This window comes from Dermacentor variabilis, chromosome 1 (genome assembly GCF_050947875.1).
Source record: "Dermacentor variabilis isolate Ectoservices chromosome 1, ASM5094787v1, whole genome shotgun sequence".
Classification (NCBI taxonomy): domain Eukaryota; kingdom Metazoa; phylum Arthropoda; class Arachnida; order Ixodida; family Ixodidae; genus Dermacentor; species Dermacentor variabilis.
In genome coordinates this window covers 158,922,050-158,938,686 of record NC_134568.1, presented here as the reverse complement: position 1 = coordinate 158,938,686, position 16,637 = coordinate 158,922,050, and the positions used below count along the sequence as shown (strand labels likewise).

Below are 16,637 nucleotides of genomic sequence, written 5' to 3'. Positions count from 1 at the left end.
ATGGCCCATATTGCAATTTACAAATTACAGCCAGGGAGTTCGCAGGGTGAATCCACTTGGAACAAATTCTCAGGATGGCACCAGTCTCAAGATAATTGCCGAACTTTGCGAAGAAATGCACTGGCATTCCAGTTACCTTAGTAACAAATCATTTTATGCATTCAAGCACTAAAGTAACTGGAACATCAATGCATTTCTCTGCAAAGTTCAGGAATTAATATCTTGAAACTGTGTCATTCTGAGAATTCATTCCATGTGGATCCGCCTTATGAACGCCCCAGCTAGAATTTGTAAATTGCAATATGGGCCAGGAGGTAATTAGTTAAAAAATCATTAGTGATTCTTTAATTTGTCGAATATGCATTTCAATTTTTTGTGCAAGTAATGTTTGCATCGAGTAGACTGGCTCATGAACTAGAATTGTACTATCTGCCACAGGCAACCTTTAAAAATTTTGAAAGTGTTCCCTGAAACACCCAGTATATATTTTTTTAAAGCTGGATGACATCTTTAATCGTGGATGTGTCTTTTAGGCAGTTTTCACTTTATCTAGTCTAAAATTTGCTATAAATTTATTTATGGAAACAGTGTTTATGATACTGTGCTTATGTACATGTATGTACGATACATGTGCCATGGCGATGGCCCCAACACTGACGCAACCAGACAATCTGCACGGCCCTCCTCTCCTCTCATAGCCTCCTCTCGAAAACTTATTTTCCTTCTTCAACATTGTAGGAGACTCAGTAAAGTGGAAAGTTGTGCTAGTTGGTGAGTGATCATCATACCTTACTGGTAAAGCGAGTGTCGTCTTTTCTTGTGTGTCTTCACTGTGTCCACGTCAGTGCGCTGCTTCACCAGTAAGGTGTGATGATTGTAGGAAACAAAGTCCCGTAGTACTTCTGCTACCGCTGTCATGGTAAGCTGATCAAAAGGCTTTAGGAAACTAGGCTTTTCACAGTCCAGCGGTTCAACCACCGCAGCATCAAAACCCGTCCGGCTCCTCGAAGGAAGCTTTGATCGATTCAAAAACGTTGGTGCATAACCATGATTGGTAATGCACATCACACTGCATAATCCTGTTTATCTGACACGAACGCTAAAGGACAGAAAAAAAGAGTAAGCATTTGCTTTGTAAGAGTCTTTTCTAGAATAACGAATTGAATAGTGTCATATTCAATTCGGTCTTGAAATCGAATAGTCACTATTTGTATATGCGAATATTTTTCTAATATTTCTAAACGTCAACTGCACCCAATTAAACATAAAATTGGAGCAAAAATAAGGTAAATTTTCAGCCCTGTGGGCATGTGATAGACATAAAAGGAGAACTTGCATAGTAGAGTAGGCTACATTGCTTAGCTCTCTGAAGAGTCCTGTGCGTGCCCCCCACTCTAAAAAAAAGTTTGCACCCTTTGAGACTTATCTTGTCCCACAACAATAATAGTTATCTGCCTTGCTTGCGTTTCCTCTCATGAAAACTCGGCACTCGCTATTTTCCTGTCGAGTGTGCTGTGTGAAGCTGATAACGCGCAAACCGTTCGTGACTAGGAAGTACCGGGCTCGCAGCGTTAAAGAAAGGAAATGCGGGCAAGACAGACGACGATTATTGTTTGGGGAGAAAATACAACCCGCAAACTTTTTTTTTTTTTTTTGAGTGCAGCGTGACGGGACGCAATTGCTCGCACCGTTGTACCACATCAAAAATCTCCAAGGCTATGTCCAGACTGATGTTGACTGACTGGGTGCCTCGATGTCAGCGCCGTAGTATCGAGGCACACTAAGCTTCAACGATCATGTAAAAATTTAGGCTCTGCTTTCTCGTTGAAGATCTCGGAGTTTGGCATGGGTTCCTACCGTAGAGTTCATGCTGCTACAGTGTACCAGTATTCTAGTACACTGTTAATACCATAGAATAAACAATCAGCTTCAGTAATATATTCCTCCTGTTCCTCCTTCCCTGCTTTTGGTCATGACCTCATATGACGACAAGTACCTGTATAAAACTCTATGACTAGTACAAGTTGGTTCTTTATTCTATGCTAGTACAGTATAATGACGACCTACTGAACGTGCTTTTGGTACTTTTTGGGTCTGGTCTGAACAGGAGGTAAAAATATTTATTACCACCAGAATTTAATGGTAAAAACATCATTATAATGTTACTTTAGTGTGTTATATGTAAATGTTTTTGATAATTTAATATTTTATCGGATATTTTGTTGTTGCAATAGCTTTCTCTATGGTGCGATTGCGAGACGGCGCCACCGTCCCACGCATGCGTAAATAGTATCGCTTTTACGTGGCATGTCGCTGCTGCGAGGATTCTGCTCGCAGAAGCGGCGAAAATACTAGTAATTCACTTTTGTGTATAGTAAGAAAGAACAAAGTTATCCGTTTGATTCGACAAGTGAGTCAATTTCACGTTTTTCTCTTTTGCTTACAAATGTTTATTGAGTTCCATAGCCTTGCCGTAAGTGATAAGCGCTACCGGTTGGGCCGATTGAGCACGCTATATACGTGCGCAATGCTACTGGTTCGAAGGCAATCCAGCTGATTTGCCGTCCCAAAGGCTCCACGTTTCGTCGTTAATAGACAAGTAGTGGAAAGCCGCGTTCTGCAGGAGGCCATTGCCGCACTTCGTGCTTTTTGCGGGATCTGTGCCAACTTTGATTACGTGTAACTTGTGCGGTAGGTGACGTGACTTGGTGGATTGGGAACATTTTTCCTGGTCCATCACGTTTGTCGAAAGTAGGTCTTCCCGCCCTGCTTTTATCTGATATACAAAAACCGCTTTTATACATGCGCAAGTGGGTATGTTTGTGCCCTCGCCATAATAAATGTTGACAGATGCGGTTGGTTGCGGATGTGCGCTGACAGACTCGGACCCTGGTTCTGCAGTGACCGTCGCTGTCATGAATTTATTTTCATTTGCCTAGTCTAACACTGCTCTCTTTGTACATTTTTGACACTGATTTCCGTTGGGGTATCAAAACACGGCATTCTGAGTATCATGTGCTGTATTCGCGTTTCCATCTGCTATTAGTACATCCACGCGAGTCTCCATACAAGACCTGTTCACATTTCAACGTTCGTCGTCACCGTTATATGACCATCTTTACCCGCTTAATTTCAGGCCTTATGACATCCGAGGCTGATCTTTGTTTTACTATGGAAGGTAAAACGTCTATTTGGTCACCCGTTGTTCATACGTACTAATAGCTGAGCGTGCAATGGATTCATCGCCGCACTTCAGTTCGCATAGGGTGTAAGTTATCAGTCTGGACGGCCTTGCATGATTCATGCGGAAAATGTGCAAGCTCCTTGGCTGTATTGAAGGCTCTAGGTCCACTACAAGTAATAGCGAACTTTGGTGATCGCACTCTCAACGTTGTGCAACTTCCGTCACTTGTAGCTTTCATTTTGATATGCCCTGTCTATTTGTGTGTCATTGGAGGAGGGGAGATGTACCCTGCATTTGTACACCGTGTCCGTGTAGATAGAGAAATGTTATAGTAGTCTGGTTTGTGTCGGAAAATCTTATTAGTTGACACAGGTGGCTTCTTTGCTAAGATGTACTTTATTTCAGTGACTCTTCGCTGACAATTGCGTAGTGTTACAATGAAAAGCTTTGGACTCCTAAATAAGTAGTAATCAGTTTGCAAGATGCATACTACTGTGTTGCCAGATTTTGGTACTTATTGCGAACAAATATCAGCTGAGTACAATTAAGTCGTAGTGCAGGCCAGGGACCTTACTATGTAAGGAATCTTTTCCTTGTGTTCAATTCTTAACATGCGTCACAGTGACTGGCTGATACCAGGGTTAATGAAGGCATGGTGCCAGTGATGGACAAATGAAAAATTACAAGAATGCTTATACAATACGGCCCCTATTGCACCATTCAAGTTTTAATGATTTAGGTTGTCAGGGCTGAAAGTAGCATGAAATAGTACAACCAACTATTGTTAATTTGACTTGCCATGCTTTAAGGCACTTCTGCAATCCAAATATAGGATAACTTGAACCAATTGTCCTGCTGTATTAAAAGTAATGAAAATGCGGTGAAGTGTCCCTTTTCTTTCCATTGTGCAACAAAATAAATGGAAAGGGAAGGAATTTCCTGCACAAACTAATAGAACTGAACCTCTGTGTACTTCGTGCAGTGAAACTTATGTGGGCACTACAATGTTAAAAAAAATAAACTTAGAGATTTTTTGTGCCGAAAACAGCACATGATTATGAGGCATGTTGTTGTTGAATGCATGGTGCACGGGCATTTTTCGCTCCCATTGAAATGTAGCCACTGTGACCAGGATTTGATCCCGCGACCTCGTGCTAAGCAGCACAATGCCAAAGCCACTAAGCAACCATGGTGGGTTTGGCACTATAATGTATGGGACTGAGTTTTCATAGTGGAAAATGGCTGTTATCTGTGAGATGGATCCTAGAGAAAAGTGCTGCATTGAAGATTTTTCAATAATTAGGAAATTTGTTATACATTGTGCTTCTGAAGCTTAAAATCTTAGGGCAAATGGAGTTAATCTCCTGCTGATCTGCAGCTTACGTCCTGCTGTATGTGTGATCATTTGCTGTTCAAACAGCTGTTGTCTAATTGTATTGAGTTAGTGGGCATCAGCAATGACTGCATGTAGTGCTTTATTTGTTGATAGGAAACCATAATTAGTTGTACCTCTGAGTCTCATTTAAAGGTAATACTGTAGATGCTCTTCTCCTATCTTTCATGTCTGTAGCGATTATACTGTTCATTCACACCTCAGGATTGACCGAAATGTTCAGCTTTTGCTGCGAATTTTGAATGCTTTCATTCTGCTTTCTATGCCATTTTGCAGTGACATCAAATGTGATTGTTTACTACTATCATTTTTTATGCTGTATCTCGTGATGGTAGTTATAAAGCAGGCAATCTAAAATAACACTGCTATTTTTTTATCCCTTGGCACTCTTACCTAAGACATTTTGAATGTAACATTTCTTGACTGTCTACTTCTTGTTTCCAGGCAACTCAAATGATTACCAGATTAACTGCCTATATTCTACCGTTAAGAACTAGCGAGAGCTGTTGCATGAAGTGTCACTCATTCAGCAGTTTTGTGTTGTAGCAGTGAGTGAAGTTGCTTCTCTGCGAGTATCAGTATATATTTCTTTTATTACTCTGTTAATGTGGTTGGCAATAGCTGGCCAGTAGTGGGAACATAGTGGATAACTCTGTGAAGATAATCATGTGAGGGCTGTGTGTTGGAGCTGCAACTTAAGGTTTACTTTAAAGGACTAAAGATTTGAAAAAAAAAATTACGTAGGTGATGACAAGCTAAATACGCAGGTGCCAACATGTCAATTGTTTTGCATATTGTGATTGTGGCCTGAACCTACTTGAGTGTATTGAATTAGTACTTGCAGTCTTTTTCACTTCCTTTGTACGTGCAGCATGAATCCGCCGCAGCTGGGAGGAGGAACAGTGTATGGGGGGCAGCCCTTTGGTGAGCCCCACATGCAGCAGCCTGGACCCCCAGCTTTTCCCCAGGGACCACCAGCACCTTTCATGGCCTCAGCTGCCAAGGCATACAATGGTGTGGATGGCTATGCTGCTGGTGCTGCCAGTGTTGCTGGTGAGTGCTACAGGGGAGGGGAGGGTCAGCAGCTTACCCTGCTACTTGTTTTACCTTGTCCCTGCTGTGCAGATGTGAATATTGCTTGTCAAGTTTGTCAGCTGATTTCTGGAAAAGGCTCTGTCTGCTACATTGAAGTAGTCGTAAAGGGACACTAAAGAGAAACACTAAATCAGTTTAGGCTAATAAAGTATTCTTCAGCACTCTATTTTCATTAATTTCATAGAAACAGGTTGAATATAAAAAAAAAATGAAGGTGAAAGTCCAGTTTTCTTGATTGCACCGAAACCCCAGCACCAGTACGTCAGTTTGACGTCATAGATTTCAAATTATTGTTTTGTATTTGGGCTACATTGGCTAAGCAAACATTCTTGAAACTTGCCATGTTCAATCTTTGGCTCCTTTTGAACACAATATAGTCTTTTTGCTGGTAAGTAATTAACTAGGCTCTAGCACGTGCCAACAAAATTGACAGAGTGAGCTGGTGCGGGAACTTCAATGTGCCGCCACCACCCATATTTATTCTCTTGCGCCTTTTCTATTTTACCAAGCCTCTACGGTAAGAGTGTTATTTTTGGTATTGCAGAAGGGTAGTTTACTAATAGGCGAAGTAATTTTTCGCTTTAGTGTCCATTTCATGAATGCTAGTGCCAGCAAGTTGCCATCAGCTACGTGCTTATGCAATTTTTGTTTATAGCAAACTGTTTACACATGGAACTGAATGAACTGTCTATTAAAGCAACCATTTGTGCCAGGAATGCAAGGGAATCACAATGTTTTGAAGCCCTGTGCAATGGCATTATTACCTTGGAACATGCTAGTCTCTGCTAAATGTAGTGTTATATTGTTGATGATAGGCAACATTAATTGTACCTGTAAGCTGAATGTACAAATGGACTTTGCATGACACTGCAGAATGACACAATACAGCATGGCACACTACAGCATGACACTTTTTTTCAACCTTGAGGGCTGTCTTCCTGCAGGAATGTGTAGCCATTTTTCATACTGTTTTCAGATTATTGCACCTGTGAACATTTTGAACATTGAAATAAATTTGTGGGCTTTTCTCTTCATTGAACAAACAGCCTTTGAAAGCTTTTTTGTTAACATTAGTATCCAACCATGGTAAGAAGTATAAACATTGCCATGGGGCCACTTAGTTCAGAGCATTACCGTTTTTCTTTCAGAGCATCGTGTTTCTTAGGCTAATCTAGTCTCCAATTTTGTTGTATGATATAAAAATCTGCATATTAGTTGTTTCAGGACACTTCTTAGCGAGGAATAGCATATATATATATATATATATATTTTGTGAGATTCTCACTCGTGCTCTTGGGACAAAGGAATGACAACACAGTAGTGCAAACAATCATAGGGGCATTTATTGCACCTTTCATAGATCAATGCCTGCTAGCCAAGTTGCTATCCACAAAACATGCCGATGGGCACGCGACACATCGTGGAAGTCCGACTCACTGTGACCGCTTAACGAGAGAATATGTTCGCCCCATGCTGGACCCCAACGCCTGGTCGTTTGCGCGTACGGTCATGCGAACGGTGGTGCGTTCGAACGATTGTGTTAATCCATTCCGGGGTAGGCCTCGCGAGACGGTCTCGCAGAAGTATAGCTCAACGCGCGCGCAGAACGTCCGTGCCGCTTGCTAACCCCAAGCCAAAGAGGAAGAGCCTTCTTCTTCTTGCACCTAAGTAACCCCGCCGTTAGGTGGCATTAGCAGAGCAACAGTCACGCCATCTCTCATACTACCCTGCAAGTATACTGATCGCCGCAGTAAATCCACGCGGCGAAGCCAGATTACAGGAGACGGGAGCTATGCGAGAAAACAACATATCAGGGGACGCGTGAGAGTCGCGCGTCCCCACAATATATATATATATTCTTTGAAAAGAGCTTGTATATCCTTTTCTGATTTTGTGTCCGTATCTTCTGTACACAATATCTTAGCGAGATCTTATGTATACATATTATGTAGATTGAGTTCCTGATTCGCACAGGTTACTTGTCAGATGAAATTTAATGTCATAGTAATGGCATGAGTTGGGTACTCTTCAATAGTGACATCAGGTCAAGCTGCTTGTCAAGGTAGCTATTAGTGGTTGTCCCATCCCTTTTGTTTCTAAAGGAAAAATAAATTACTTGATTGTGTGACTTAGTTACAGATGCTTAGATTTGTGGTGCAGACAATGGTACAGACCAGAGCAGACAAGATAGTGCCTTATATTGTCTGCCTCTGGCCTTTGTCATATCTTGGGCACAGCGCACTTATCATGCATAACTTGTCCTACCATGTGTGTTGTTTAAGGATTTCATGTTCAGACAGCTTTTTTGTCTGTGCAATAGTGTTCTTGTGGGCCTTGTTATGGATTGTGCAACCTATGGTCTGTGCTGCAGGTGGTCTTCCACTAGGGATCCCTCCCCCCAAAATGGGAATGGGTCCTCCACACGGTGTCTACACAGGGCCACCACAGCCTCAGCAGCTGCCTCCTCATATGCATCAGCAGCAGTCACAGCCACTGCCGCCTCAGCACTCACAACAGCAGCTGCCACCACCTTTGCATCAGCATGTGCCACACATGCACCAACAGCAACCTCAACTACAACAGCCGCAGTTTCAGCAGCAGCAGCAGCAGCCAGGTCCACCACCCAAAGGGATGCCCTTCCAGCAGCCAGGTCAGTTTGCACCAAGACAAGTCAATCCTCAGGAGCCTCCTGGAGTTCAGAGGGCACCCATGCAAGCGCCACCCATGCAAGCGCCACCCATGCAGCCACCGCCCATGCAAGGCCCACCACCTGCTGCAGGCCAGAGGCCCCCCATGGCTGCTACACCTGACCAGGTAGGGCTCTTCCTCTAGTGTAGCTGCAACCCCTTACAAATCTGCTGTTCACTCATTGAATGTGTCAAGTGCTCTACTACTACAACCCACCAAAGAGCTGCTAATGTTTGGTGTTCATTCCTGAGGGCATGCTGCAGTCACATGCAGTAACATCACTGAGTGACCTTTAAAAGAGTATACTTGTGGAACATTTTGACAGAACAATGCATGCGATTAGTATTCTTAGGATATTTCATGCGCTTTACAGTATCTGTGTCTGGATCTAACCGTTTTTCTTTCACGCCAACTTGGGTTGCTGGATATGTGCCACTGGGCAAGTTCCACTCCTCATAATAATCATGATAACATATAAAACATATCATCATCAATTACACACTTATCGTAAGATAGATTGCCAATTGCATTAACATCGGCAATCATCTCCAAAAGATGAATGTAGCAATTTTATTGGATAGCCATCGACCCAGTAATTATGCTATGGGGCCTTAATTCTCCTGACAGTGCATCAAATAATTAATTATATTACTGTACATCTTAATGCGACCAGTTCAATGTGTGTACCAAGTGCGACACTGCTTCTGACATGAAAAATGAGACGCATCACATCATTGAAACTCGTGGCAGTCTTACGGTACTGGATACTACTGACGCATGCACCCACACTATGATGGCTAGATGGAATGAATGAATGTGTGTTGTTTAGTGGCGCAAGGGCCAGGTATGGCCAAAGAGTGCCAAGACAGTACGATGGCTAGATGGGTAGGTGCGCTGACCGGCGTAGTTCACTGCTTCTCTGCGTCATGACAGCAGGAGTGGTGCTGCAGTCAGAGGCCTGTCGCGAAACACAAGTCGTCTGCTACTGAGTATGTTGTTATTGCGTGCCTGGTATATATAAAATAATTGGTTTTCACAGTAAAATCTGAAAGAAAATGGTTAAATTATGTTGAGAGAGTGCATAAAAGTGTGATGGTTCTTCAATGAGCAATCTTCAAAAGCGGTCATTTATATCGTCTGTTAAGATGCTGACGGCACGGTGCGCTGCGCTTGCAGTCACGATAGTTTTCAGAGTTCCTGTAATTTGCTTAGAAGTTTAAGGAGCGAAGTGTGAACACTGTGGGTGATGTTTGAGAGTACGAAGCTTTTTAGGCTACGAGACAGAGTGAAAATGTTCCTGCAGAGAAGAAAGCTAGCCGGAAGGGTACCACTTGCACTGCATCGAATCGTAAGTTTAGCTACAAACATGCAAGCAACAAGCTAAAATATAGCTGATTTTGATGCCGTTAGAGCCAGAATTTTCATAGAAATGTGTGCTTGCAAATCGCAGTTCTGTGAAAATGTTTCAATCGCATTCATCGTGTGCGAGCGCCACTTTGAGGAACGTATTGTGCAGATTCCGCAGGTGCATCTGCGGCTAATGGGTGACACTGTTCCTTTGATGCTACCTAACGATCCAGCTGAAGAAACCTTCCGTAGAAAGAACAAGCAAGACTTCGACAGGATGCCAGTCACTAAAGTAATCCTGAAGAGACAGGGAGCCAAACTTGCTCATGCACTTCAAGCAAATAGGATGCGAATGAAAATGATGCGTGTTTAACAAGTGAAGAATGAGTATTTGTACACAAGTGAGGGAAGTGAGCCTGTTGAAAGACAGCTGACAAAATGATTCTGTGGGAGGAGATTGAAGATGTTTTGTCAAGTATGACAACATGCCCCATAGCAGAATAGAATTCAGATTCACGTGCCGCAGCCACTGTTCACAAGAAAACGACTACTGCATGTGCACTGCAGCTGGCAGATCTTTCTTCGTTTTTCCAGCTCCAACCTTCTTGACTGGTTGCCTGTGAGCAGCACAAACTTGGACTTATGAACAGCATCATCAAGCCAATCCATTGCTCTCCTGCACTTCCTTGTGACGAGCAAAAACTTAATTGACTCCTGAGCGTACTCCAGAAAAGGAAAAGCACATTACGCTACGTTATATGTATTGTGAGTGCTATGATGCTGTAGCATTGTTTCATTTAATGCTATACGTAGTTTGCTGGAAGAGCTTGGTGTTGCTGGTTTACGCATGCAACCTAATAATGACCTTATTACGTTCAAATATATGTGTACGATCATCAAGAGTCCAAACTGTTATTCTGCATACTACAAGCTGCTGCTCTGATAATAGATCCTACAATTAATTGTAATCATTGAACAAGGTAAGAAATTGTTTTTTTGTCAGGAAAATGATCTTATTTCTATTGGAAAAAGAAAGGTTTTTGATTTTATATTGCAGACGTGTACAGCTCGACACAACTTACTATATATCTCGATCATTTATATATAACAGCACCCATGCAGGCAAATGAATAAAGCCAGGGGAGTTGTGCGAATATCAATATTTATTTGATTGTATTTTACATTATTTCAGCCTAAGTCATTACACATTTCGTGGTATGAGAATACTTCATGTGGGCATTGCGTTCACGTATAGCACCTACATGCTGATTCGTAAAACAAATTTCTACTCTAGCTCTCCCTTTAGAAGAACTGATAAAGTTCTATTTCATTTGTGCAGAATTTGTGCTGCTCTTTGTAGACTCAGTTTTAACATTTTGCCGAACAAAACAGTGTTAAGAGCTCTATATTTTTGCCTCTCAAACCAGGAAACAAACAGCTGACGGACAAGGCAAGTACATCACCTTCGCAAGGGACAGAGTTCCGCTGCATTCAGAAATAAGTAACTTTCTATGGTGTGACTGTGAAGGTTTCCAGTTTAAATAAAGTGATAAATATGCCGCCTTTCCACTGTAATACAGCTGCGGCAGCACAGAACGCGTGCCGCTTGCGACAAGCCTCTGACCACAGTGCCACATTTGTTCTTGTGAATTGGAGGAATGCTGAAGTACGCTTCACGCCCGGCAGACGGCACACCTACCCATCTATCCTCTGTACCTATACTATGGTCATGCTGCCAGAAGCCAAGTTCATTCAGCACTTAACAGGACAAGAGGAGAAAGCATGTCCTCTTGCTTTTCCAAGAGTATGTAGTGAACAACTGGAAGGGCCACTTTGGCAGCTTTCAGTGGCATGGTTATTGTATGGCTTTGTACTACCACACCGGTCTGACTGTCAGGCTCATGGGTTATAGGTTGTTTGTGGCCACATGACCGCCACCTCCGCTTGACATGCATTTTGAATAGGTTGTATAAAAGGTGCTGTAATTATTTATGATGCTCTCAAATCATTGAGGCTTCTTCATACTGTAGTTATGGAGTTGACAGGTACCTAAAGCAAGAGAAAGCAGACAATATTTTCATCACACACACACACAAGCACACATACACATATGTACACACACAGACATCCACCACACACCTTCTTGTTCCTTCTTTGTTTGGTTTTCTAGCAGTCTTTCTGTATACCTACGTAGGCCACATTAAATGATAGCTGGAATAGTGCTTGTATGTATTATTGACCTATATATATATATATATAATGCGAGCTTGGTGTGTGTGTATTAATGGTTGATCTAGTCATGAGTATTATTTCATTATGCAGAATTTTTAAAATTAAGTTTAATTAGCTAACTTCTAATGATTAGCCAATGATGTGCCAGTTCAAATGTGGAAGATGTTGAGATGTCTCATAACAGCCTGTAGAGCTGCCTGGGTGTTGTGCAGTTCTTTCTTTTCTGACAAAAAAAAGAGGCTGTTAAATTTATACAAGACACATCCATGTACTAAGGATTGCAGTGCTCTCTAAGGTGAACATAGTCGAATATAGCCTAGCTTATTGCACTGGTAACAAGAGGCGACAATCTTTCCCTGACATGTTAGTAGCTTTCAATGTGCATCTTTGGTCCTTATCAAATATGAAGCTCTCATTTTGAACTTGCGTAAGACGCACAGCTTTCCAGACGACACGGTTTATGTTTAAGACTGTTGCTTTTGCTGGTGCATGGATGCGTTGTTACATTATATTTTTTCATTTTTGTGGGCTTTCATTTTTCATCAGAAAAATATGACTACACAGCATGTAGGTTGCTTTAAATGCTGTTATTGGTCATTTCTTGACATCCTCCACAACTTTTGAAATGATACCTTTACATTATGTAAGTTTATAAAGTATTTGTAACATTAAAAAGGTTGCAGTTTTACCCAAAAGGCAAAGCATTGATAGTGATTGGAGAGTATTAGACAACAGCATAAAGGTTCTTTGTTTTATTGTCTCTATCAATTGCGGTAAACATTTGCTTACTAATTAAATTAACAAGCATGGTGTCGCGGACGTACAGGCAGACATGAACTGATCTTACTCTATGTATATTGTCTCATCTGTTTATTTTCTATCCTGTAATGTAATGTAACCTGAAATGTAATAATAATAACAAATTGGTTGGTTGATTGACCACAAGCACTCGCTGCCACAATGCTGGCATGATGAAAAGTGCCGCCAGTGGGGAGCGAATGCTTCGGGCTGCTGCTCACTTCACTGCATCTCCAAAACTTACTCAACCTCCAACACTAGGCGCATAGGAAGGCAGCATGCATGAAGCCACTAGCCATCTCTGCTCGCCATTAGTCTTTGCACCCACTGCCAATTACCTTCAAAATAGGGCGCAAAGGCAGTATATGCACTCAGGTGCATGGACAGCCATGTGCAGCCATGGCTGAGCTAGAGGAGGAGATGCACGCTCTCCTGTCCTAGCTTGCGCTTTATCAGGTGACCTCCCAACATTGGGCATGCAGGTAGACGGCGCGCGTCAAGCCACCATCCTTCTTGGCTTACCCTTTCCACGCTTTCCCTTGCACCCAAAGCATTCAGTGTGTGGGGAATGATCTTATTGCACTTGGATTTTATATGGAACATCACGGGGATGGCGAAAATTTGCCTGGGGTGTTGGTATAATTTCACAATAAAAAAAATAGTCGTGACTAGCATGGACATCGCCCCTCGAAATAGTGAGTGGTGTTCATAAGAAGCCTTCTGTTATTTTTAAAAATTCTTGACATTTATTTAGGGATAGCTGGTGTGTGTTTGAGTGTGTAATAAAACAAACAAAATGCATGCTAGAGCTTGGATGCGATGCAGCATCCTTTACTGGTACAAATTAAGCCCAGAAACCACTAACTTCGATAATCCATTCAGTGGCACACTCATGCTTAAGTGACCTTCCCACGCCGTTGCTAATTCTACTATCTCCCTGATACTTTTACAGCCTGTTTTTATAGAGAACAGTGAATTTTTTTTCAGGCTTGCAACTGCAGTTTTTAATGGGCCACCAGGTGCCCGTGAAGCTGTCTGTGAGCATTCTAGTTGTGGTCATAGAGATGGTAATTTAGACATTGCACCGTATGCACTAAGTATGTGCTTCCACGTGGCTGAGGGAATGCACACACCTTCTCAACTGTCAGCAAAATGCCTTCAGTAGCTTGTGGAAAACTCTTTCTCAGCCATGGCAGTTCGACATGTCTCCATGCAGAATTTTTACAGCTTTTGGGGGCAGAGAACGCTGCTTTTACTTTTTGTTTACTTTCTCTCCTGTCTTCTCCAAGTTGTGCAAGATTTTGTGAAAGTTGGGGATAAAAAGCAACTTTATGTGCGTGCCTTTCCTTCCAGCAGCTGAGCAACCAGATGGGCAACTTGCAGTTGTCTCGGAGGCCACCACAACCTATGGGACCAAGACAGCCTATGACCCAGCAGCCACCCTACCCTTACTCCTCTCCTCCGGGTGGTGCGCCCCCACCTACGCAGTTTTACAGCCCTGGTGGTGTCCCACCTCAGGTCAGATCTATCTTGAGTATGTTACATTGTGTGTTGCTGCCACCAGAAGGCTTGCAAGCATACTTGCATGATGGTCAAAGGAGATAGTGCCAAAGGGCTCTAAACAAGTTTGGACATTTTGAAAGAACAAGCATAGCATGCAGAGTGCACTGTTGTAATGATAGCTGCCAGATATTGCTGGGCTGCATGGTGGTTGTAGGAAGATTGTTTCATTCTTGAGGTGTGCGAGAAAAAAAACATACCTAAAAAATTGTTCTATGAGACGATACAATTTCTACCTTATGATGAGAGTCAGTCTGAAATTATTGTGCCATAAACAGAACAGACATCACCCCTAAATTTGCAGCCACCTCTAATGTTCTGTTCAGTACTAATAAGTTGTACTTTTATGTCTGCAATGCCTTTTCTTATTTTCGTTAGGAGAGCAGTGGTGTTCTTGAATTTTGCCTCATTGTCACCAGTGAACTGTGCGAGGAGATAAGGATGGCCTATATCATAAGCCCAGGGCTGGGCTCAACATCACCAACACAAAGGAGGTGCAAGGCAATGTACTAGGATGCAAGTACAAAAGAAAGTCTCAGCAGGAGAACATAGATAACATTTATTTGATTGGTACTTGAAGTTTGGCTTCCTGAGCATGGGCAAAACATACTAATATAAGCACACTGTGTACTGATATCAGTGCTCATGGTGCAGGTTACATTTGCATTACACAGTCACTTGACATAACCAGACGGAATTAGTAGCCACTAAGGTCAAGCAGCGAACTGCTCAAACAGGACTGAATGCCCACCTATAACAAAGCAAAGCAGCAACTTAGCGCTTGTGCACTGTGGCCACAAATTCTGGGGATTTCATGCCAGTTCGCTGCTTTTCTGTCGATGTGGCCGAGGCAGTAACATTGGCACCCCAATGGGTGAACGTAGTGCCACCATCCCTGACCATGGCTTAGCAGTCAGCACAACGCAGGTAGCCTGTCCTCATATCTGTGTGGTCATTAGTAAACTTAGCACTTGTGTCCTGTGGCCCCAAATTCCTGCGGCTATATCGTGGGGATTGAAGACTAACTTTGAATAGCGACTGCTCATTGCAGCCTTGACATTTCGCAGATGTGAAGAGAGACACAGGGCCACTCATGTCATGCTGGACCAGAGCTTGCTAGTGGGAGCTGTGCAGCTTGAATTTATCTTACTGGCTATATTTCATCTTGTGTGACTTTCATGAACAAAAGCTGAAGAGAAGTTTAAGCTGGATGCGTGAAAAAGAACACAAGACGGCTCAAGAACTGGTGTCCTGTTTGTTGTGTCTTCAGCCTTTGTATAGTGTGCAGCCATTTTCAAAAGTTTCAGGCCATTAAACATGTGTAATGCTACTGCTGGGTTGTGTGGTGAGACTCCTGTGACTCACCAAGGGCCAAAAAAGCCTTCATTGTATGATACTGGTCCCTTCGCCATCCAGGACATTGAGGTGCTGGAAGTGTAGTACAAGCCTCACTGCGTGTGCCATATGGCCTGGGTGTTCTTGAGAAGAGGTGTATCAGCTACTCCAGCCCAACACTGTAGTTTATTGATTGGATTGCAGCTTATAGTCATTTTAAAATGGCTGCTTGCACAAGCATTCACTTATAGCAGAAGATGAATGACCTTAGGCGGTCCTTTCTGCAGGGTACACAGGCTAATGGACCGGGCAGTTTAGGCCCTCCCCCAGGTGCTGGCTACGGTGCCCCACCCGGTGTTCAAATGCCTGCTGCCCACCCCACCATGACAGCGCCGCCGCCACCACAGCAGCAGCAGCAACGGAAGCTTGACCCTGACCAGATGCCGAGCCCAGTGAGTGGGCCACTTAGAAAATATATTTTTTATTGTATAGCAATTATATGGCCACTCCAGGTGCATTTCTGCCATCAACGTCGGCATCACCATGAGGTTCAGTATAAAGTCCAAGTGCAATAACATCTTGGTCGTGCACCATATGCTGTATGTGCGAGAAAGAGATGACGATGGCGGCTTGATCTCGCGTATTCAAGGAAGGAAGGCAGGGAGGAAGTGCACCATCTTCCATTGTGCGCAAGGTGCCGAGGGGGAGGGGGGCATTATACTCTGGTGGCAGCTGCATATGGCGCGGCCGTGCGGACCCTATCTTCAAAGTGATCTGCGATAGGGACAGAGTGCACTGACTGCTGATAGCTTCGTGTACACTGTGTTCGTGCCTCTTAGTTCGTGTCACACTGAGAGGCAGCACGAAGGTCAATTCGTGCGCTGCTGCTGCCGTGCTTCCTCACGCCAGCGTTTGACAGTGAGTGTCTGTGGTCATCGAATGAGATATGTTTGTGTTTGCTTGTGTCCGCATGGCACCATGCTTGTTAATTTATTTAGTAAGCGA

The 16,637-nt window shown here is 43.1% G+C and overlaps 1 protein-coding gene across 5 annotated transcripts in view; it reads left to right on the top strand.

Moving 5' to 3' along the window:
* Positions 1 to 2,279: 2,279 nt before the first annotated feature.
* The window catches only part of Sec24CD (COPII coat complex component secretory 24CD), an 82,656-nt gene continuing 68,298 nt past the window's right edge, over positions 2,280 to 16,637 (top strand). For 4 of the 5 annotated variants that reach the window (XM_075698345.1, XM_075698330.1, XM_075698338.1 and 1 more), the window contains exons 1-5: positions 2,280 to 2,410; positions 5,449 to 5,630; positions 8,044 to 8,486; positions 14,091 to 14,255; positions 15,920 to 16,084. In XM_075698345.1, coding sequence (XP_075554460.1) covers positions 5,450 to 5,630; positions 8,044 to 8,486; positions 14,091 to 14,255; positions 15,920 to 16,084 — 954 coding nt within the window. In that variant the 5' untranslated portion in view covers positions 2,280 to 2,410; position 5,449. The remainder of the gene's footprint in view (positions 2,411 to 5,448; positions 5,631 to 8,043; positions 8,487 to 14,090; positions 14,256 to 15,919; positions 16,085 to 16,637) is intronic. The other variant, XM_075698323.1, reaches the window with a different exon arrangement.